Raw genomic sequence first — 24260 nt, 5'->3', positions numbered from 1 at the left:
ATCCAATGACAGAGAGATCCTCCAATAAAAAGAACAATGATATTTAACATGTTTGATTGAAAAATGGAGGCAACTTCTGCATGATTTCTGGTAAAGAAATAAAGTAAGGTTTTTTCTGAACGTCTGAGAGTTTCTAAGTCTATGAATGCCTTTCCTAGTTCTAGAGAAGGAAATAAGCCAATTCAGTTCTGAAGGAAAGAGCATGATGTTCTGAACACATAAATCTAACACAAGGGGGGAGGTGTCATATAGCAGGGACAAACTGCTCTGGGCGCCCAGAGAAGGGATCAAGGGAGGTCAGGGAAGGCTTCTCAGAGGAAGCAGCACTTGACTCTGCTTTGCTCGGTGGATGAGATGTTGACAGGGAGAGGGGTCAGAAACTCAGGTAGGAGAATATAACAGAAACTCGAGCCAGGCTCAGGAGGAAGCATGACAATTTGTTTGAAGCACAGGGTATAAGAAAGGGTAGTAGGAGATTAGGCAGTGGGCAGCTAGGTAGTGCAGTTGATAAAGCACTGCGCCTGGAGTCAGGAGGTCTTCTGACCTCAGAAACTTACTAACTGTGTGACCCTGGGCAAGTCACCTAACCCTTTAGTTTCCCCAGTTGGAGAAGAAATGACAAACCACCCCAATATCAATGGGGTGGACAGACTAATCAACCAAATAGCAACAACAGGAGATAAGGCAAATTTGAGCCAAATCCTATAGTCTTATAGCTTAAAATTGAAACTAGCATAGTTATTGGGTGTGGTTAAAGGGATGGGAAAGGTTCCAGGACTGTCCATATCAGCTCCTTCCTCTGCTTCCTGGAGTTCATAGCCTCCAGAGTTCCATGCCCATTATGCCCTTCTCTTTAAACATTTTCCTTCTAGGGTGGCAAACACTGACCACATTCTGGCCACCTGGCTGGCAACTTGAAACAGAGGATATTGGTATTATCCCAAAATTAGATGGGGGAAAGAGGTGAGTGACAAAAAGGACAAAGGACCAAAGTGCTCTTTGCTTCAGTCCTTCTTTCCCCTCCAACTTTCTTCCCTTCCCCCCAAAAAATCAGCTATAATTCTCTCCCCACCTCTAATCCTTATTTACCTCTGACATCCCTTTCCACTGAGGGCAGATCTCTCTCTGCTGTAATGTAGGGGAAATGAATGAATAAATGAAAAAGCATTTATTGAGTCTTTACTGTATGCCAAGTATTGAGTTAAGCCCTGAATGCAGACTTAGAGGACCTGATTTTGAACCCTATCTTTGATACTACTTATATAACCTTTGGCAAATAGTCTCTTAGGGCCCCAGTTTCCTTATTTATAAGAGGAAGCGTTTGAATCAGGGGACCTCTATTGTCTTTTCCTCTCACATTCCTTCCATTTTCTGATGCTTACTGAAATCTCTCTTGTCTCCTGAAGACACATCTCTCAGCATCCTCTCCCAAGTAAGCTGCCTCCTTCCCTGACATGCACAGGCCCAGAGCAGCCATGCTTCCTGTTCCCTTCTTTAAAGTTCACTGCATTTGTAGCAGATCCTTTTTACTGGCATATATGAATCTCTAGTTCACTCTTCCTTCTCCTCAACAAATTCAGTATTTGGATCAATCTTCTCTACCCCTTCCATATTAACCTCCCAGTTCTTCAATTTCCTCAAATCTCATGAACTCTATCTCTAGTCTACTTCAGCGATGCACTGGAAGGATTGTATCTCAATCCCCCACTCCAACAGACTTGGCCCAAATACCAGAATTCTTAGTTATTGTTTTCTTTTCTTGAGCAGTAAGCTGAAGAATATGAACTTTATGAGTGAAGATAGTGATGGCTACACTAACTGCTTAGGGACTATCCATCATCTTCTCATATCTTTTAGTTGTATAATAAAGTCTCAATTTTCTAGCAGCATGAAAGAATGAGACATTTTCCCTAGGTAAATCTTCTAGATGAATCTATCTGGAAAGATGTTTAAGATATAACTTAAATTTCTATCTTGCCATACAGAGGGTTGCAAATAATTTAATCTTTTTGATGAATGAGGAACATCATTATTGAGAAAAAATTACTTTACTCTATTATACTCAGTACCTACACAGGGATGCACATGATCGTTTACCACTGTGCTCCATGTTCCCAGACTACCTTCTTTAGTAAGTTGCTTCTTCTGTTTTTCTGTCTCCACCTCAGTGTCAGGGTGTCAGGTATCACCTCTCAATGCTATCACTGTGTCTGGTTTTGATAGCCTTCCCTCTTTTCTGTACTCCCTCCCCATGTCAATCCATTATTTCTAATATTCTGTTGGAAAGGAAACCAGATGGGTGAGTTTGTTAGAGCAAACAGGCTTCAAGTGAAGGTCTCTTAGTCTACAAACTTTAGAACATACAGAGAGAAAGAACTGGTTATATCATGTTCTAGACATATAACCACTGGGGCACACAAGTTTCCTCATATATAAAAATAGAATAATGATGTTTTTACTACTTACTTCCCAAAGTCAGTCAGTCAGTAAGTGCCTATTAAACACCTACTACCAGCCATGCACTGTGCCAAGCACTAGGGATACTACACAGAATAGCACAAGATAGTTCTTGACCTCGAGGACTTCATAAGGATCAAATGAAATGTATATGAAAGTATTTTATAAGCTATACAGGGCTTTAGAAACATTTTTGGCAGCTGAGATGTCCTTTCAAATTTGCTGGATAGAGGGTGGGTGTTGGTGACCTCTGGATAAGTGAGATGTTATTGTACTAGAGCTATCACTGATCCGCCTCTTTAAAGTTCAGCAATTCTATTCCCCTGGATGTTTTAATAATTTTGAAGCAAAACTATCTGGGGGAATGATTTTACTCATTTTCAGATTATCATAGTTTGCATAAACACACACATATTTATATAATTTGGGTAATAAGCAATCCTTAAAAAATCAAATGCATATGACTGATCAATTTTTGGGGTGCTGGATGCAGCCCAGAGCTAGGCCAAAGGCTTAGATTGTATTATTTCTAGATGACCACTCTGATTAATATCTCTTCTTTGGCTCATCTTACTACTACCTCGCATTTTTGGTGAAGGTTGAAATGACCAGGAATAAAAGAGCCAGGAGGTTCAGGGGAGTTGTCAAATTGTTTGTCAATGCCTTAGATTCAACCTAACCCCAAAGATGTTTGGTATCACCCTTTCCCCTTCATATCTTTGTTTTATTAAGGGCAATTTAACTCATCTATTTCTGATTTCTTCACATTTTTCCAAAAAAATTATTTCAAAAATAGTTTGATATCCAAATTTCTTTTTTTATGTCTTTTAAAACTTTTTTACCCACTTTCCCTTACAAAGAAAAGTTCTTTGAAAGACAAATCAAATCAAACCAAACTACTTAAAATTACACTGAAATCACACCTTAGAACCAAAAGGCAAAAATGGGTTTCATCCTTTGCTGAACATGTTTAATTATAATCCTACTGCCCTCAATTCTCTCTGCAGAGTCCTAAAAGTTCATAAAGCAAATGACTGACCTCATACCATAACAAGTATGGTATTTCTTATCATATTTCTTATGATATAGATTTCCAAAGTAGGTCACTGCAGTATCAGAAACCTGTCTGAGAAGTCTACCCATGACACCTGGTATAAAGATAAAGGTTATCCAAAATTCTATTGAAAAGAAACAAGTCTCAGACAGACACACCTCACATAAGACTGCCTCACTCAATGCTGTTCCACAATAATTTCATAGAAATGCTTTGCTAAAAATTTCTGTCACATTATTTGGTCAACTGCCTACTAATTTATAATATCAGTTCCTCTTAAACCAACTCCTCCATCCCTCGTGCTACTTTAACTACTATCTTTTCATCTACTATGTTTCCGTCAATGGTTATTAGATGACAGTGTGCCTGTAGTTTACTGATGAGAACCATGAAAAGAAATGCTTGTGAACTAAGAAAATCTTCTTCTAAATCTCCTCCCTCTGGACTCTGCACCTTTCGTTTAGTGTTTAACAAATGTTTTGTGAAGGAAAGTCCTGAGTGCACTGTCATTCTCATCACAAACAGATTTTAAATTAAACTAAAAAAGAAAGCAATGAAGCCTTATTACTATTATTGCCCTGAATTAAGAGCACTTCCTTAACTCACTATATTTTTTGAGATAAGAATTTCTCAAGAATAGGAATTTTCAGTAGAATTCTTATAAAAATATGAAACTGCTTCTGATCAAGCATGAGTGTCAAAAATAATTCTCTAAGGCAAAAAGAAAAGGTAATGCTTAGCGATATGGCAAAGAAAATGGAGTACACTGGTAATCTAATGCATATATGTCTATATAATGAAAAACAGTGTTAAAATTCACATTACTACCTCAGAAAAGAAGTCTGCATTCTTATGGGGGGAATGGCACACACATACGGATAGGTATAACACAAGGCAGGGCATAATGGAGTCAAAAGAAAACTCTGAAAGATTTTTAAGAAGGTAAGAAAATACATTTAAATGAAGAAATCAGGTAGAGTTTTACATGTTTTATATTTTAGCTCAGCCTTAAAGGTGGGAATTGTGAAGGGTGGAGATGAAGAGAGAAAGCATTCCAAGCATGAGGAGATAAGCAAAGGTTGTCCCCTTGTTTAAAAGGGAAAAGAGTGCAGTCTTCGAAATTACTTTGGGTCATTTTCAACAGTCAACAAACATTTATTAAAACGCCTACTAGTGTTTAAGCACTGTGCTAAGTGCTGAGGATATAAAGGGGAGAAAACAGCCCCTTCTCTCAAGGTGCTCACAGTCTAAAGAAGGAGACAACATATAGACAATTATGATAAAATGGAAATAATCAACAGGGGAAAGGTCCTAGTATTAAAGAAATTGGGAAGAAGTGATTTTAGCTAAGACTTGAAAGAAGTCAGAAGATGGAGATGAGCACTGAAAAGCATTCCAGTCATGGCAGTGTAGGCATGAAAGACAGCAGGTGAAAATCGATGGAGTTGGGAAATAGAGTGTCTTGTGCAAGAAACAGCAAGGAGGCTGGTGCCACTTGATTGCAGAATATATGTAGGGGAGTAAGGTGAAAGAAAACTATGAAGGAAGGAAGTTTTTTTAAATTGGGGTGGTATGTGCATGTGTATGTGTGTGTGTGTGTGTGTGTGTGTGTGTGTGTATGTGTGCATGCACGTGATGTGGTCAGACATGGCCACTTTTGGAAAATCAATTTGACAGATGAGTAAAGAGCATGCTGGAATAGGGAGAGAGTTGAGATGAGTGCAAGTAACTTCAATTCCTGGAAAAAATTTTAAAACATATTGTTTAGTGAGCTGATTGCTAAACAAACAAAAAGGAGGCAGTGATTAACAGGTCATACTAGACTGATCACATCTTTTTTGAGAGTGTTATTAGACTACTAAATTAAGAGCATGTTGTAGAGAAACAGTTTCCCTAGATTTTAGGAAAAACATTCTACAAAAATTCTCATGCTCGCTATATGGACAAATCCAGAGGTAGATAACGGTATTTAGGTGTATTTAATAGGGAGTACCAGAGTACAATCATTAACAATTTGATGTCAGTGGAAAGAGATGTCTAGATGGAGTACCCTAGGGATCTGTGCTTGGCCTTATGATGTCTAACATTTCTATTGGTTATTTACATAAAAGTACAGATGACATGTTTACCAAATGTTCAAAAAGCACAAAATTAAGAAGGGGCACTGCTAAATTAGAGAGCATTTTAAAACAACAATGGTCGTCAATGGCATCAAGATCATGTTTTGTGAGGATTAGTTGAAATGCTACAGACATTTTTCTATCTACAAGCCCTTTTCCTTTTATTGTGATATGTTTGTGCTATAAGCCTAGTAGAGGTATTACTGGGCCAAAAGATATACATAGCTATTAATGATTTTTAGAACAGAGTTCCAAATCATTTTTCAGAATGGCTATACAAATCCACAACTTCATCAACAGCGCATTAATAATGTACCTGTCTTTCTGTAACCCCTTTAACATTCGTCATTGTCCATTTTTGTCACAGTTGAGGAAAATGGAGTTTCTTAGACTAGAAATTTTTGGAGAGAGTAGATGACATCTCCCCAATATTTGAAGGACTGACACATGAAAGGATTATACTTGTTCTACTTGGCTTCTGGGGCTAAGCAGAACAAGAATAATTGTAGTCAAGCAAAAGCTGGACGACCATTTATTTGTCTCATGTGCTATATAGGGATTTCCCATTCAGGCAGGACTAGATGGCTAAAGAAATCCCTTCAAACTCTGAAATTCAGTGATTTCACAAGAATGTTTCTAGCAACAATGAAAATTCTAATGCTTGTATCAATATGCTCATTCCCATTGGAAATGAAATAGGGAAGATTATTTACTTCTTTGTTTTACAGGAGAAGCACCAAGACAGCTAGCTATCTAATTCTTTGGCTATTATAGATTCACATAAAATTCAAATGTGTAATTGTGGTAAACAAGTATTAAGACTGCTTTATGACATCTCTTTTCCTTCCTAAAAGGTGAGAGAATAAGGAACTGAAACAAAAACAATCATATCTAACTAGGATAAACGTAACACAAACTCTGGAAAGACAAAGAGAAATTCAAGATGGCTTTGAGTTTGCTGACCCCTAAGTTTTATCCATATATTCAAATATGAACAGTAAAATCTGGGTCTCACAGTACAGTTTTCCACATGCATGGAAGGAATCAGCTTAATTAAAATTCACATTCATTTTAGCTAAAAGCAGCTACTAGGTAGCAGTGGACAAAGAACCACACCAGGAATGAGGAAGACCTGAGTTCAAATTTAGCCCCCAAAACTTGCTAGTTGTGTGACCCTGGGCAAGTCACTTAACCCTGTTTGCCTCAGTTTCCTCATCTGCAAAATGAGCTGGAGAAGGAAATGGCAAACCATTCCAGTATCTTTTACAAGAAAACTCCAAAATGAGGCCACGGAAAAGAAAACTGAATAAAACAAAATAAAACAAAAAAGACTGAACAACAACAAAAACTCCCTGTGCTTGAATTTCACCTGCAATCAATAATCTTTCAAGAGCGTTGCTCACAAGGCCCCCAAGTGGGAATATTCTTTGTCTTTGTTTGCTTTAGCTACCTTGCTTATTCCAGATAAAGTAATCTTAGAAAATACAAATGAAACCCCTATCTGCATCAGATACAGAAAAAGGGAATCATCTGAGCAGGACCCTGAAAATCACTTTTATCAATATGGCAAACAAATGAGTAAATCTCTTGTAATTAACTTACCTCATAATGATAGTTCATACAGGTTAGCTCTCTCCAGCATCGATCTCCCCTCACTTTAATCAGACCCTGCAAAATTAAGAGCAAATATTTAAAATCACTACTATGTGACTAAAATAGCAGGTGTTAATGATAGAAAAGGACACATGGATTCACATGGATGATTCTTCTCCCTTCTCTCAAAGTAAACCACAAAAAGAAAAAAAAATATCTCTACAGCTTTAAAATAAACCTAATCAAAGGAGATATGACTTGGACTTGCAATTTTATTACACAGGGAATTGCAGGTGGGGAACTTCCTTTACCAACACCAGTCATCACCTTCTCTGCAACTTTTAAACAGAACAGGGCTTCTTAATCTTTTTTTGTAGCTGGGATGCCTTTGGCAAGCTGGTGAAGTCTATGGACACCTCAGAATAATGTGTTTTTGGTATTTTTTTTAACTTCAGAATCGAAGGAAATGCTCATTTTCCACTAGAAGTTAATAAAAGTAAAGATTTATTTTTTCCCCATCCATGTTCATGGACTTTCTGAACAACAATCTGTATAGTTAGTTCTAACCAGCTTTCACCAGATTATTTAGGCTTCAGGTGAACACCAAGCAATAAAATCTTTAAAACAATATCATATACTAAGACAAGTGAGGTGAGGTGATGGTGTCTGCCCATTTTCTTGGCAAATATATTGAACATTCTTTGTGCAAATCTGACACTTTGAATATTACTTTTATTTTCTTCTGGCAAATTCCAGATTCAAAGGCTCCATGTGGATGTCAGAAGGTGACCTCTCATTGCTGACACTAAAAGTTTTGCCTGAGATCTGAAAATCCAGCTGCATTACGTGTGTGCTATATAGTGGCCAGGGTTTCTCTGACTAGACACTCTGACAAATGCAGGAAGTATAATGGATTTCAACTAAGTCCCTCTTGGCCATCATGGTATCTTCAGGGCTAACAACTAATGAGGACCGAAAGATAGTAAACATACTTTCTTTTTCATATAAGGAAAGGGGAAGGTTCTAATAAAACATTTTCATGATTCAACCTCTTAATGAAATAAAACAAAAGAAACCTTAATTTAAAAATTATTTTACTCCTAAAAAAGATTCATAGGTTACATATTAATAATCCCTGACAACTCTATAAACGTTGCTGGGAAAATGAAAGTACTAGGTTCGTTTTGTGATAGTCAGAGTTTGAGCAAGCCACTTCTATATACAAGACTCAATTTCTCAGTGAGGCCACGATCCATCTGTAGAATGATAGACCTAAGCTATATGGTCTTGAAGGTCCCTTTCAACTTTGAAACTGACAGTCACAGGATGTTAGGGTAGGTTTTTACACACACACACACAGACACACAGACACACAGACACAGACAGACACAGACAGACACACACAGACACAGACACACACAGGCACACACACACAGACACACACACACAGACACACACACACACACAGACACACACAGACACACACAGACACACAGACACACAGACACACACACACACACACACACACACACCCCTTAAAATTAAAATGAGGTATGCAGTGAAGGACCCAATTTAGTGAACAGACAGGCAGGTGGTGAGGGCTTTTAAATTAAATAAAAAGGTACTAATTACCACATTCTATCATTGGCTGTGAAATTAACAGAAGCACAGACTGACTGGCATTTACGTTTTTCAAGGTTCAAGACAATGAGATTTCCAAACCAGTGGGCTTCTTCTCTGGATGGTTGTTCTGTTAGTATTACATTTCTTTGTCTAAGCAATGAAGAGGAAAAAAGGAATCAGTCGTCCACAGCAAGAAAGACACCTGGCCAAAGATGAGGCTGCTAACAGAGAGATGTGTCATCAAGCAAAGGCAGCCTGAAGGTATGTGCTGGGTCCTGCGCTGGGCTTTGAAGTAGGCTTAAAAGGGCTCTGATTAGAATCGCAGTCATCAAACTGAAGAAAGCTCCACTACTCAAAAGACCAACCCAGGTCCTTTGCTCTGTGTACAATTATAATATATTTCCCCACCTGCCAGCTCTATCTGGACTAAAGTCATATAGTTCATGCAATTTTCAAAGAAAAATGATTTTGATAAATTGCACTTATTAGGAATGCTTCTGACTAAACTCTAACTTCCTATATTAGAGACAAGCCAAGGTAGTGTAGAAAGACGGGGGCACTTGGTTGGGGTCAAGAAAACTGGCTTTCAATCCTACCTGACAATTTGCTGGTTGTATGATTGTGAGAAAACATGTTTACATCTGAGAGTTTGTTTCCTTATCTGTAAAAGGGGGGGCAAGAATTTTGGCATTGCTATTTCACAGGGTTTTTGAGGGAAAAATGTTTTTACAAACTTTAAAGTGTGGTAATTCACACTTTAGAAATATAACTTACTATTTTGACTACTCTAGTGTCTGTTCCTAAAAAAAAAAAAGTGTGTGTGTACTTACATAGACACACACACATACACACAATATACATACACATATACACACATACATATTTTGTTATGTCAATTCAATTTGGCAAATGCTTATCAAGGGTTTGTTTTATTCAAAGTGCTCCGTAAGTAAATTAAATATAGGGCAAATCCAGCTAAGAAAACATGATATCATATAAAGAGTAAGAAATTAGAAATCAGAGAATCTAACTTTGACCCAACTCTAGTTTCAGCTTTGCCATGAACTGACTGTGTAGTAACTCTGAAAGTCACTGACTCTTTTTTAGCCTGTTTTCCCATCCCCAAAGTGAATGAGGTTCTACTACACAATTTCTAACATTTTATAATTCTCTAACATTTAATATGTGCTTCCATTCTTAGCTACAGCTTAAAAAGCAATCAAACAGCCACTTAGAAAAAAAAAGAACCCTATATCACTGCTAATGAAATTATTTAAAGTTTCATGTGAGGCTAAATAAAACCATATATTAAATCCACACAGAGGCTGTCCTTTTGAATATAGGCCACATGCCTAAAATGAAATTTCTCTGAAAGTAAAAATTCTATGTTAAAAAAAAAAAAAGAAAAAACAAAACCCAGAGGTCTTATAAGCTAGACGGGGGAGAGGGGGTGGTCAGCTAAAGTATGGCCTAAATACAAATAAGTTACAAACATATCTCAGGACTGATAACAATAACAGCAAAAAGAATACAAAGGACAGCTGACATTTATATAGCACTTCTGGGCCTACAAAATAGTTGGCATACATTGTCTCATTTACTGAATTTGTTTTTATTATTATTAGACTGTTAAAGATTCCTAAAATGAGTTTTAGAATCTGGCTCCTGGACTAGAAGACCTCTGAAATCACTTCCATCTCTAAGACTCTGATTCTGTAGCTCAGATGAGAGTTTTAGCTATTTTCCAGGAAAGGAAGAAGACATTTATCACTCCTGCAATATTCATCTAAGACTAGCAATAAATAAATCACAACAGTTTGAGTGTTCCTGAAGACAAGTAATTATCTTCGTTTTCTTTCACTCCAAGGAAAACAAAAAAACAAAAAGAATGGCGACTTTCAGGGAGTAAAAAGCATCTTTCTTATGTTATTGTCAAAAAAAATATCTAATTCATTGAAAAAAGGCAAGTCCAGAGACAATTATTTAATCTTTTTTAAAGGCAATATGCTCATTAGTATTTCTAGGGGACAGAATCTATTCCAATGGAAGCAACATAATCCAAAGATGGCATAAAGGGGAAAAAAAAGAGGAAAAAGAAGTCAGAAGTCATGTCTTCTACCAAAACTCACATTTAATACCTGTATAATCTTGGAAAAAATCACTTTATCTCTCTAGCCTTCAATTTCCTTGGCTGAAAAACTGGAACAATATTAAATAATCATAAACTAGATGTGAGAATCAAGTAAGATATTATAGGTTGATCACTTTATAATGACAAAGCATTAAGAAAACATCAGCTATTATCATCAGCATATGATATATTAGAAAATGAACCACACATTCACAAAATGAATTTCAGAGACATTTTTGTATTTTAGGTATATAAAAAGAAAATGTAGACACACTCATAGGTTACTATAATTTCCAAAAAGTTTAAGTTGTACATCACCAAAAGGCAATTATGAAACATGCAGTAGGCATTGGTAGACAGTGACATCTTACCACTATACACATATGCAGGAGGAGGGGCGTTTAGGAAAGCATCAGAGAAATGTAAGACTAGGAATGGAGGTGACCTAAGTCAGGAAATGAGAATAAAGACGATAGTGGTTAGTTTATATATTCCCCTGGCATCCACATTATCAGAGTCATGGTCATTTATTAAATGCTTACTCTGTGTTAAATACTGTGCTATGGGTTAGGGATAAAAAATGTTAAATGAAACAGTTCTTGCCCAGAAGTAGCTTACTTTCTATTGTGAGAAATGTGTGCAAAGACAGGTGTAAGCAAAATGCATATAAAATATAACATGAGGGTGGGGGTAGGGAGGAGCCACTGGCAACGGAGGGGACCAAAAAGGGTCCTGAGGCAAAGACAGCATTTGAACTGAATCTTGAAGGAAATCATGGATTCCCAGAGGCAGAACGGAGGAGTGAGTGCAGTCCAGGCCAAAGGGAAGAGAACCACTACAAAGACACAGAGATAGAAATGAAGCCTCAAGCAGTGAGAAGGCCATGTGGAAGATCCCACCTGTGGGGTGAATCTCCTACGAAGTCTATATGGAAGAACAGGAAAAAGAGTCACATGTGGTAAGAAGAGGAATGTCTACATCGATAAATACAGAATGCCAGAGTTGGAAGGGATTGCAGAGGCCACTTAGCCCAGCCCAGAACTGAACAACTCAGCCTTTTTTTGAGACCTCCAATGAGAGGGAACCCATCACTTCTCAAAGGAGTCCATTCTATTTTTGGAGCTCTAAATGTTACAAGCCTCAGTCTGTCTCTCTGCAGCTTCAAAGATAACAGATTCATCTACCTCACTATATGATGTATATGAGTCCACCAAAGGAAATGACCTTTTTTCTGGCATCAGCTAAATTTCTGATTTTAAATTAAGGCCAGACCTACGTTGTTTTATTTTATTTTCTTCTCTCTTTGGGAGATTGGCAGGTAAGAAAGAACTATGTCTACAAATGCAAAAATTGCAGGCTGCATTGTAGATAAACAATTTCTCCATTTCCTAAACAGCAGTAGTTTCCCAGGCCCTTAAATCTTTACTAAAATTACAGGATATGTAGATAGCATCTCTCAGGATGTGTTGTGGGCTGACAACCCTGTCAATAAAAAAAAAGACTACGTTAAAGTTACTGTTTCCAAAGAAGGCTGTCATTTTGGGAAAGGAGGAAGATCATCTTAACAACCTGTGGTCATACCTCCATGTTAAGAGACCTTAGGCAAAAAAGAAATTAAAATCTGTAAGTATAATGAGGGAAATCCAAAGCCTTTCAACAAGAATACTAAACCATCAGTGTCAAACTCAAATAGAAATAGATCCCTATAGCTGCATAATGACTTAGAAAACCACTATCTATATTGTATTTTATTTTGTTAATTTTTTGTTAAATGGTACATTTTAATCTGGTTCAGATTTTGCAAAATGTGATATAAAAGACAGCTAGTTAAAGTGGGAATATTATTAAAAAATCCAGCTACCAAATATTTATTTACTTTTCTCAGGTTCTAAATAAACAAAAATTTAAAAACTAGCCACAAATATCACATGGATTACAAGCTTTACAATCCTTAAAATAATATTGAACACTATTATTCTGAAAAGTTTCCGCATGTTTGTATAAACAATGTCCCAGCACTGACAGATCATGCATGGAACTAAAAAAGGCAGAGTTAAAAAAGGGGCAGTTGTTGCTGTGTGTGCCTAGGATTAAGGGAGATTCTGTCTTGGTGCAAACAAACGGCAGGCCAGAAAACTACATAAATATGCTAATAATTAGCACATGTCAGAGTACAAAGTTTACATAGCTCAGATATAGCCTACTCAACCCTCTCCTTGTACAGATGAGTAAACTGAGGACTAGGGAGAAGGGACTTTCCAAGGTACCTGAGATAGGAAACGTCAGATCCAAGACTTGCATTCAGGTCTTCTGATTCTATGTCCAATCTGTTCTTCCTCACAGAATGCCAATCATCTTGAAGCTATCATAGTCACAAAAGCAAGTTAGTAAACATTATTAAGTGTTTACTTTGTGCCAGCACTGGAGATATGAAGGTAATGGGGGTAGGGGGAACTGGCCAAGGAGATGCCAGTCCTTAGAGTAAACGTAGTATATTCTGCTTATTACCAAGCTACGTGGCAGCCTGATGAAATTGCTTTTGGGAATGTATTTTGGAGGGGACCTTTCACTGCTTCAGAACATGCACAGTTATCCCAGCTGTTACCTAATGGCTTATGATTAATTGGTTACTGATCCAGGAACTAAATGTGTCTAAAAAAACACACAAATTCTACCTCTCTCCCTAGTGGCTTCTGAATGGAAATGCTGCAAAGAGGAACTGAGCTGGGAGAGAAACATCAGTATCAACAGCAGGGACTATGGCCACTGTGTTAGCCACCCACCTGAGTGGAATGCAAGCATGTTTTTTGTCAGGGCTTTCTTTTTTTTTCTGTTCCTCTTCTATTTATTCTTTCCTGGTTTTAGGTGAAGGAATATCAGAAACACAATGAGTCATATTACAACCTTATAAAATTGGAAGATCAAAGTAACCCCCACACTGACGTGACATTCAGACTTGAACTTGGTGGGATGTGGGAGAGAATGTTGGTGGTCACACTAAATTTTAGTCTACTCTTTCCATGAACTAAGATGACAGAAGAATGTGGACTCCCAGTTTGGGAGGTTTTGTACATTGGATCTTGCTTTTGTGTGTGTGTGTTCATCCTTCGTTGCCAAAGAAGACGATGCCATCAGTGAAACAATGACATGACTTGCACTTGACTTTGTTTTCAGTGAGGGAGAGCTGTGCAGGTCACCAGCCTCACTTCTCCTCCAGAGCCATCTCAATCTAGTGACCAGATATTCATCAGGATGACTGGAGATGATCCAGGATGAGGCAATTGGGTTAAGTAACTTGCCCAAGGTCACACAGCTAGTAAGTGTAAAGTGTCTGAAGTGAGATTTGAACTCAGGTCCTCCTGACTCCTGCACTGGTGCTCTAACCACTGCACCACCTAGCTGCCCTTTGAGTCTTGCTTTATCTTTCCAGTAAATATCCATTTGTAAAACAAATTTATGTTAACTGGTTAGTTGACACTGAAGGAATACCAATAGGTCATTTTTTCTTGTGTTAATCTTGTTACTTCCTTCACCTCTATAGAGCTAATTAATAAAATAAATATATAGATAAATAAATAAATGAAGCTCTCATTACATACACGCATTCATGGCAAGATAAATCTCCAGATGAATCATTGTCTTAAAATGTATATCTCTTTCTGCATTTTAAGTTTATTCCCTCTCTGGCAGGAATAGAGTGGCATGTTTCATCCTTATTCTTTTGGAATTATGGTTTATTATTGCACTGATCAGGCTTCTGAAGTCTTCCAAAGTTGTTTTTTTCCTATAACATTATCATTGTATAGATTGTTCTCCTTCTATTCACTTCAGCCTGCATCAATTCATAGAGGTCTTTTCAGTTTCCTCCTAAACTTCATTTTTTCATTTCTTATGGCATGATAATATTCAATTACATTCAAATACCATAATTTGTTTAGACATTCCTCAGTAGGAAGACACACCTTCTTTGTTCCCAAATTTTGACCATCATGAAAAAAGCAGCTACACACACACACACACACACACACACACACACACACTCCCACACAAACTATATGTACATATATATTTATTTATATAGTATCTTTCTTTGATTTTTTTGGTTATGTGTGTAGTAGGGGTATGGCTGGATCAAAGAGTATATACTTTTGGGAAATCAATATCTTATATTGCTTTTCAGAATGGCCAGAACAAATCACTGATCTACCAACAGTGTACATAGTTTGCCTGTTTTCTTCCAACATTTGTCATTTTCCTATTTTATTGTCTTTGCCAAACTGATGGGCATAAGATAGAACTTTTAAGTTTTTTAAACTTGAATTTCTTTTAGTATAAGTGATTTGGAGCACTTTTATGCGGTTGTTGATATCTTGGATTTTTCTTTGAAAACTACCTGTCTGACATCAATAGTTTAACTGATATTGGGGAAAATACCAAGAGATGACTGATATTAGGTAAATGCTTAACAGGTCAAAAGATATTTGGAGAAACACACTAGATGGGGACTTGTGAATGACAGTACTAGAGAAAGATACTCCCAAATCCTTGAGGGTTACGCCTATTACTAAGGGCAACAAGAGCCTTGATCTGGAGAACCCAGTTGCCAGCATTAGTGAGAACTGGAACAGTTTCTGCCCTTAGAAGCTCCCATTCTAATGGGGGAGATAAAGTGGGACAGAAAGCTGAGATATTATCGTACTACTACAGTCATTCTCATATGACTTTCTTCTACTTTCTCAGTGAAAGACATAGTTAAGATGCCAGATATTTTTTCTTCTATCAGTATATGCAAAAAGCCAGACTCAGTGAACAATGGCACTTTATAACTAATGCATGTCGGTTTGCCTTCAATTCAAATAGCTCAGCTAAATGAAGAAAATATGCAAATGAGCCTACATCTAAACCACGCCAATTCCCTACGATGGTAACCATAGTTTAAAAAAAACCAAGTTAAATCTTCCAGGTCCTCTCCCTACTATCTCCTTTATTTTATTTGGCTACCTATTCCACTAATATCTCAATTTCCCAGGTATCAAGAACTACTACCAGCACTACCAAAAACAAAGCTAATGCTAACTCTTTCCTTGCCCAGGGCAAACAGAAAGTGAAAACTAGAAATCGGAGCTCTCCATCATTTTACTGAGACCAAAACACAATGTTCTCTCCATGAGGTCATTGTTTAGGAGGCAGACATGATGGATACTCATCTTTTCTGATGAATAGGTCATAATATGGAGAGAACATAGGAAAGCACACAGATTCTCTCAGACAGGGAGAGAGAATGCGAAGCGCAGGCAGCATCAGGGTTTTGGTGTCAGTCAGTCCATTTGACTCCACTGAGATGAACAATATCAGTAGTATAAGAACGCCCTGCATTGACAGGGATTACCTTGAGCTGGCTTTTTTAGTGTCATTTTCACTGCTCACTTACATTTTGTATCATTATTCACTTCTTTTGCATCGTTACTTACTTCTTTTGCATGTTTATATTTTGTTCTCCAAACCAGAGTGCAAGAGCAAAGGCAGCAGCCTATATTATTTACCTTGGCATCCTTCATCTTTCTAAGGGATTTGTTTTAAGAAAGGCAGTATGATATATTGGAAAGGTATCTGGAATCAGAGGGCTCACACTAAAATTACCACTGAATTGGAACCTAAGACTACTACTACCTTTGTGGCCCAGGACAAGAAACCTCATTTGTAACATGGGGGAGTTGAACTAAAATAATCTAAAGGTATATTCCTGCTACAAGTCTTATGATAATGATGGATACAGATCTGTGGTTTCATTGCTACAGTGAAATGTTACCAATGAAAGTCTTTTCTAACTTAGAGCATTAGATATTTACCTGGAAGTACTGAGAGGTTAAGTGATCTGTCCTTGGTCATATACTTATGTGAATTTGAGTCAAAATATGAATCTATGGAGTCTCTGGGTGTGGAGGCAAGATGGTGGAGTAGAAAGACACACACACACTAGCTCTGGACCGACAGCCCATAAAATATCGTAAAGAAGAACTCCCAACAAATTCTGGAGCAGCAGAAGCCACACAACAACGGAATGGAGGAGATTTCTGTTCCAGAGAGCCCTGAAAACCTCTCACAAAAGGTCGTTCACACCCCAGACCCAGAGCCGAGCCCAGCCCTGCCTTGGCCGCATGGCACAGAGAGGAGAAGATCCGAGAAGGTTTCAGGGATGGAATCTCCAGCGGCCGCGCAGGTCCCCCCACCCACAGGCCCCAAAGGTTGGTGAGAGGGTCTTCTCAGCTTGCCGAGGGGGAGTGGGGTCCCCCCATGACTCAGGCCCCCTCGGGAGGCAGCAGCGAAGGCGGAAGCAGACCAGGGCTCCCCAAGCAGGCAGGAGCCCAGATCCATTGTTGAAGGTCTCTGCATAAACCCCATGAGGGAACTGAGCCCGTGAGGCGGCCCTGCCCCTACCTGAGCACCTGAACTTAATCTCACACTGAATAGTAGCCCCACCCCCACGGAAGCCCTGAGGCTGGGAAGCTGGGAAGCAGCATTTGAATCTCAGACCCCAAGCACTGGCTGGGTGGATCTGGAGGCGAGATAGGGGTGAAGAGAATACTCAGAAGTCAAGTCACTGGTTGGGAAAATGCCCAGAAAAGGGGAAAAAAAATAAGACTATAGAAGGTTACTTTCTTGGTGAACAGGTATTTCCTCCCTTCCTTTCTGATGAGGAAGAACAATGCTTACCATCAGGGAAAGATATAAAAGTCAAGGCTTCTGTATCCCAGCCCACTCAATGGGCTCAGGCCATGGAAGAGCTCAAAAAGGATTTTGAAAATCAAGTTAGAGAGGTGGAGGAAAAACTGGGAAGAGAAATGAGAGACATGCAAGCAAAGCATGAAAAACAAGTAAACACCCTGATAAAGGAGACCCAAAAAATGCTGAAGAAAATAACACCTTGAAAAATAGGCTAACTCAACTGGCAAAAGAGGTTCGAAAAGACAATGAGGAGAAGAATGCTTTCAAAAGCAGAATTAGCCAAATGGAAAAGGAGGTTCAAAAGCTCACTGAAGAAAATAATTCTTTCAAAATTAGAATGGAACAGATGGAGGCCAATGACTTTATGAGAAACCAAGAAATCACAAAACAAAACCAAAAGAATGAAAAAATGGAAGATAATGTGAAATATCTCCTTGGAAAAACAACTGACCTGGAAAATAGATCCAGGAGAGACAATTTAAAAATTATGGGCCTACCTGAAAGCCATGATCAAAAAAAGAGCCTAGACATCATCTTTCATGAAATTATCAAGGAAAACTGCCCTGAGATTCTAGAACCAGAGGGCAAAATAAATACTGAAAGAATCCACTGATCACCTCCTGAAAGAGACTCAAACAGAGAAACTCCTAGGAATATTGTGGCCAAATTCCAGAGTTTCCAGATCAAGGAGAAGATATTGCAAGCAGCTAGAAAGAAACAATTCAAGTATTGTGGAAATACAATCAGGATAACACAAGATCTAGCAGCTTCTACATTAAGGGATTGAAGGGCGTGGAATAGGATATTCCAGAAGTCAAAGGAACTAGGACTAAAACCAAGAATCACCTACCTAGCAAAACTGAGTATAATACTTCGGGGGAAAAAAATGATCTTTCAATGAAATTGAGGACTTTCAAGCATTCCTGATGAAAAGACCAGAGCTGAAAAGAAAATTTGACTTTCAAACACAAGAATGAAGAGAAGCATGAAAAGGTAAACAGCAAAGAGATGTCATAAGGGACTTACTAAAGTTGAACTGTTTATATTCCTACATGGAAAGACAATATTTGTAACTCTTGAAACTTTTCAGTATCTGGGTACTGGGTGGGATTATACACACACACACACACGCACACGCACACACACATAGAGACAGAGTGCACAGAGTGAATTGAAGAGGATGGGATCATATCTTAAAAAAATGAAATCAAGCAGTAAGAGAGAAATATATTGGGAGGAGAAAGGGAGAAATGGAATGGGGCAAATTATCTCTCATAAAAGAGGCAAGCAAAAGACATTTTAGTGGAGGGAAAAAGAGGGGAGGTGAGAGAAAAACATGAAGTTTACTCTCATCACATTGTACTAAAGGAAGGAGTAAAATGGATACTCATTTTGGTATGAAAACCTATCTTACAATACAGGAAAGTGGGGGATAAGGGGATAAGCAGGGTGGGGGGGATGATGGAAGGGAAGGCATGGGGAGGAGGGAGCAATTTGAGGTCAACACTCATGGGGAAGGACAGGATCAAAAGAGAGAATAGAAGTAATGGGGGACAGGATAGGATGGAGGGAAATATAGTTAGTCTTATACAACACATGACTATTATGGAAGTCATTTGCAAAACTACACAGATATGGCCTATATTGAATTGCTTGCCTTCCAAAGGGAAGAGGTAGGGAGGGAGGGAGGAAGAGAAGTTGGAACTCAAAGTTTTAGGAACAACTGCCGAGTACTGTTCTTGCTACTAGGAAACAAGAAATACAGGTAAAGGGGTATAGAAAGTTATTTCGCCCTACAGGACAAAAGAGAAGATGGAGACAAGGGCAGAGAGGGATGATAGAAGAGAGGGCAGATTGGTGATAGGGGCAATTAGAATGCTCAGTGTTTTGGGGTGGGGGGAGGGGACAAAAGGGGAGAAAATTTGGAACCCAACATTTTGTGAAAATGAATGTTAAAAGTTAAATAAAAAATAAATTAATTAAGTTAAAAAAATATGAATCTATGTCTTCCTGATACCAAGATCTGTCTCCATCCTCCATCTTATGCACTGCAGCAGAAGTGTCAAATACTTGGCTATGCTGTCCCAATTAGATTAAAATATAACTGGGAAATATTTAACAAAATAAACAAAATACAATGGAACAAAGATAATTTTAGTTTTTTCTAAGTCAATATGTGTCTGTCAGGGAACCTTCTGTATAATTTAGTGGTCCCTATTTCTATCTGAATATGACATGCATGATTGCACTGTAGGAAGCTGTGGTCCCAAATTGTATGAAAGATATTATTTCTAAGAGACTAAATTCCTTGTCCTGTGACAGGATTCCTATCCTAGAAAAACTAACAATCCTGCTAACATGATTGTAAGACTGAAAAAAATTATTTTCACTTCATAAAAGTGAAACTATCTTGTTGAATGGGATTGGTTTCTTCACATATGCAGATAAGGAAACAAAGGAAAAAACCTATGGCCAACTAAACTTTTAAAAATCTACTTAATTTTTACCTGTTATAGAAAGGGCTATAAACCATATTGTTAACCATCCAACTCATAAGCCTTTGTTTCCTTATCTTGTTCTACAGTTTGTCCAAGAGTACCCTTCAGGTCGCTAAGGAAAACCTGCAGCTATAGGACTTTATCTAAGAAAAGAGGCATCAGAAGCTGTGGGAAATATCAAAAGGAGTATTTTTATTCTATAGTAGTGATCCTGAATTCAACGAATAACTTTCCAATGCCTTATCTTGATACCTAAGTGCTCCCAGGTTCTCAAGGCCAATGGAGTCAAACTCAAATAAAAATGGATCCCAGGGACTTGCATATTAACTTAGAAAATCACAAATTAACCTTATCTTCTGTATTTTTATTTACTCTGTTAAACACTTCCCAATAACATTTTAATCTGCACTGGGGAGTTATGAGAGGTACCACTGTTGAAGGCTGGGTGACCAGGAGCAGTAACTAGCAGATTATGCTAACACAGACCCTACTAAGCTGGAAGGCCAAGGACAGGCCTAGGAAACCATACTAGTTAAGTGACAGCCAGATTGGTTCTTTCTCATTTGTTCTCTTCTCATCGGATCTTTTGCCCAATTATGGTAAAGAACCAGCATATGAGAACAAATTAAGCTAAGTAGGTTGGCTAAAAGGTGATGAAAATTTTTGGCTACAGCAACCTGTGAAATTGTTTTCTATGATGTTGAGAAGTTGTGACTTTTATTAGAGGAAAAGGCACCCACAATGATGAAGTCACAGATCTTTGGCAAGCAATCGAACTTTTTTTATAGTTTTATAGTTTATAAGGTGCTCTTCTCAAAACACCCAAATACTACCCAGAGGTTACAGATGAAGAAGTATGGCCTGGCAAGCCCAGTCACAGAACTAGGAAAGAAAGTACAGGATCAGAATCAGAACATGTGGGTTCGAATAAAGTCCTGCACTTTCTCCATTATGTTTTGTTGGATGTTCAATAAAATCTGGTGCTACTACGTGTGCAGAACTACATTTAGAAATCTGGACAGGATTTCTAGAGGCCCATCTACCACAGACATGCTTTATGTTTTTCCTTTTGTTGTTGTTGTGAGTAATTTTTCAGTCCTGTCCAACTCTTTATGACCCCATCTGGGGTTTTCTTGGAAAAGATACTGGAGTGGTCTGCTATTTCCTTCTCCAGCTCATTATACAGATGAGAAAACTGAGGCAAACAGGATCAAATGAACTGCCCAGGGTCACACAGCCTGTAAGTGGCTCAGGTCAGATTTGAATTTAGGAAGATAAAGTCTTCTTGACTCTAGGCCTGTCATTCTACTCACTCTATCCACTTTCTTTTGTACTGCAGTACAAATGTACATGTGGGTCCTTTTCCCTTTTTTTATGATTGATCTCTTTGGGATACAAACCTAGTAGTGGTATTGCTGGATCAAAGGGTACGCACAGTTTTATAGTCCTTTGAGCATAGTTCCAAACTGCTCTCCAGAATGGTGAAATCAATTCACAACTCCACCAACAATGCATTACTGTTCCAATTGTCCCACATCTTCTAAAACATTTACCGTTTTCCTGTTTTGTCGTATGTTACTCAATCTGATAGGTATGAGCTATTTTAATTTGCATTTCTCTAATATTTTTTCACATGACTATCGATAGCATTAATTACTTTGCCTGAAAATGGCCTGTTCATATCCTTTGACCATTTATCAACTAGGGGAATGAATTTTATTCTTATAAATTTGATTCAGTTCTCTATATGTTTTAAAAATGAGCCCTTTATCAGAGGCATTGGTTGTAAAAACTGTTTCTCAGCTTTCTGCTTCCCTTCTAATCTTGGCTGCATTGGCTTTGTTTGTGCAAAAACTTTTTAATTTCACGTAATCAAAATTATCCACTTTGCATTTCATAATGTTCTCTAGTTCTTGTTTGGTCATAAATTCTTCCTCTCTTGACAGATCTCACAGGTAAATTATTCCTTGCTCTCCTAGTTTGCTTATAGTATCAGCTTTTATATCAAAATCATGTGCCCATTTTGACTTTATCTTGGCATATGGTATAAGACGTTGGCTTATGCCTTGTTTCTCTGCCATACTATTTTTCAGTTTTCCCAGGAGTTTTTCAAATTGTGAGTTCTTAATCCTAGAAGCTGGAGTCTTTAGGTTTATCAAATAGTAGATTAGTGAAGTCATTGACTACTGTATCTTGTGTACCTAACCTATTCCACTGATCTACCACTCTATTGCTTAGCCAGTACCAAGTAGTTTTGATGATTGCTGCTTTATAATACAACTTAAGTTTTGGTATGGTTAGGCCACTTTCATTTGCATTTTTTTCACTAATTCCCTTAATATTCTGGACCTTTTGTTCTTCAGAACCTTTTGTTCTTTTTTTCTTCAGAATTTTACTATTATTTTTTCTAGTTCTATAAAATAATTTTTGATAGTTTGATATAGCACTGAAAAAGTAAATTAATTTAGGTAGAATTGTCATTTTTATTATATTAGCTCAATCTACCCATGAGCAACTGATATTTTTCCAATTATTTAGATCTGACTTTATTTGTGTGAAAAGTGTTTTTTAATTGTGTTCATATAGTTCCAGGGTTTCTCTTGGCAGGTAGACTCCAAAATATTTTATGTTGTCTTTACTTCGTCAGTTACTTTAAATGGAATTTCTCTTTCTATCTCTTGCTGCTGGCCTTTGTTAGTAATATATAGACATCCCGATGATTTTATGTGGGTTTATTTTATATCCTGTAACTTTGCTAAAGTTGCTAATTATTTCAAATAGTTTTTTAGTTCATTCTCCAGGATTCTCTAAACATACCATCATATCATCCACAAAGACCGATAGCTTTGTTTCTTTGTTGGCTATTCTAATTCCTTTCATTTCTTTTTCTTCTCTTATTGCAAAAGCTAATATTTCTAGTACAATATTGAATAAGAGTGGTGACAATGGACATCCTTGTTTCATCCCTGATCTTACTGAACATGCTTCTAGCTGAGGATGAGAGCTTTCTCAGATAACCTGCATAATAGTCTCACTGAGATACCTGCTCATATAACTCTGTTAATACTTGAAATCATGCCTACATATTTATCAAATATTCTTAATGAGGAAAGTCTTAACAAAATCAAGAATAGGATGGAGGGAAAGCTCTTTGCTCCTGTGCAAATAGTGAAGAACTCTAAGAGTCACTCCATCTGCCTGAATGTTGCTCCCGTCCAATTTCTCTCAATCTGCTAACAATTCCTCTTCAATTTTCAAATCCTGTTAGTGTATCCTGAGTTGGCCTGCCCCTCACAGCTGTAGCACATTACTCTGCCATAACAAAGATCAAAGCCTGGGAACCAACGCTGATTCCCAAACTGCCAACCCACCAAAAGTGGCTGTGTCACTCACCCAATCTGAGAGTATAAGGTTTATTCAAGGAGTCAGGAAAGGGGGTGTCAAACAGTGAGGTGAATGGAATGGGATAAATACCTGTAAAAACTTTATCTCCCTGTGAAATTCATCTAATTCTGTTCAAAGGTGAGGTGGACAAGATCAGGGCAATTCAGATACACTGCCAAAAGTTGTTAATCTGTTCTGCAAAAACATAGCATTAGGCAAAACCATGTCACCACCATGATGCAGGTGTTTACTACATTAATTATCTGTCTAAGATCTCAGCATGTATCTAGCAATGACACAGTTTAGAATTTGAAAAAGGTCACTAAAATTAAACTTCCAGGAGCTAGAAGAAATATACTATATCGGTGAAACACTTCATCAATAATACTTTTAGTTTTGTCAAAAGCTCTGCTAAATTTAATGAACAAGGGAAGAAAATAATATGTATATTTCTTTCTGTGTTTGTAATAGTGAAAATAATTTAAAGACATAACTACATAAAGTTACGCCAAGCTCAACTGAGATTTTTAAACATTAACCCAATTTTCTTGCCTTTGTGGTTTTGAGTCAGACCGCTAAGTATTATTTTTATGTATTTTTGTGTGTATGTGGCTTGATTTCCCGTTTGTGTGTGGTATTTTTGCATAATAAAAGGGAAAAAGAGGTCCCATCAT

General features: G+C 37.7%; 1 protein-coding gene across 7 annotated transcripts in view; it reads right to left on the bottom strand.

The window, feature by feature from the left end:
• LMF1 (lipase maturation factor 1) overlaps window positions 1-24260 on the bottom strand; it is a 742944-nt gene that overhangs the window by 382336 nt on the left and 336348 nt on the right. For all 7 annotated transcript variants that reach the window (XM_072600903.1, XM_072600855.1, XM_072600875.1 and 4 more), the window contains one exon: window positions 7234-7299. In XM_072600903.1, the coding sequence (XP_072457004.1) occupies window positions 7234-7299 (66 nt within the window). The remainder of the gene's footprint in view (window positions 1-7233; window positions 7300-24260) is intronic.

The sequence above is a fragment of the Notamacropus eugenii genome, chromosome 1, assembly GCF_028372415.1.
Source record: "Notamacropus eugenii isolate mMacEug1 chromosome 1, mMacEug1.pri_v2, whole genome shotgun sequence".
NCBI lineage: Eukaryota > Metazoa > Chordata > Mammalia > Diprotodontia > Macropodidae > Notamacropus > Notamacropus eugenii.
The sequence above is the reverse complement of the archived record's forward strand: the minus strand, read 5'-3'. Positions and strand labels throughout refer to the sequence as shown.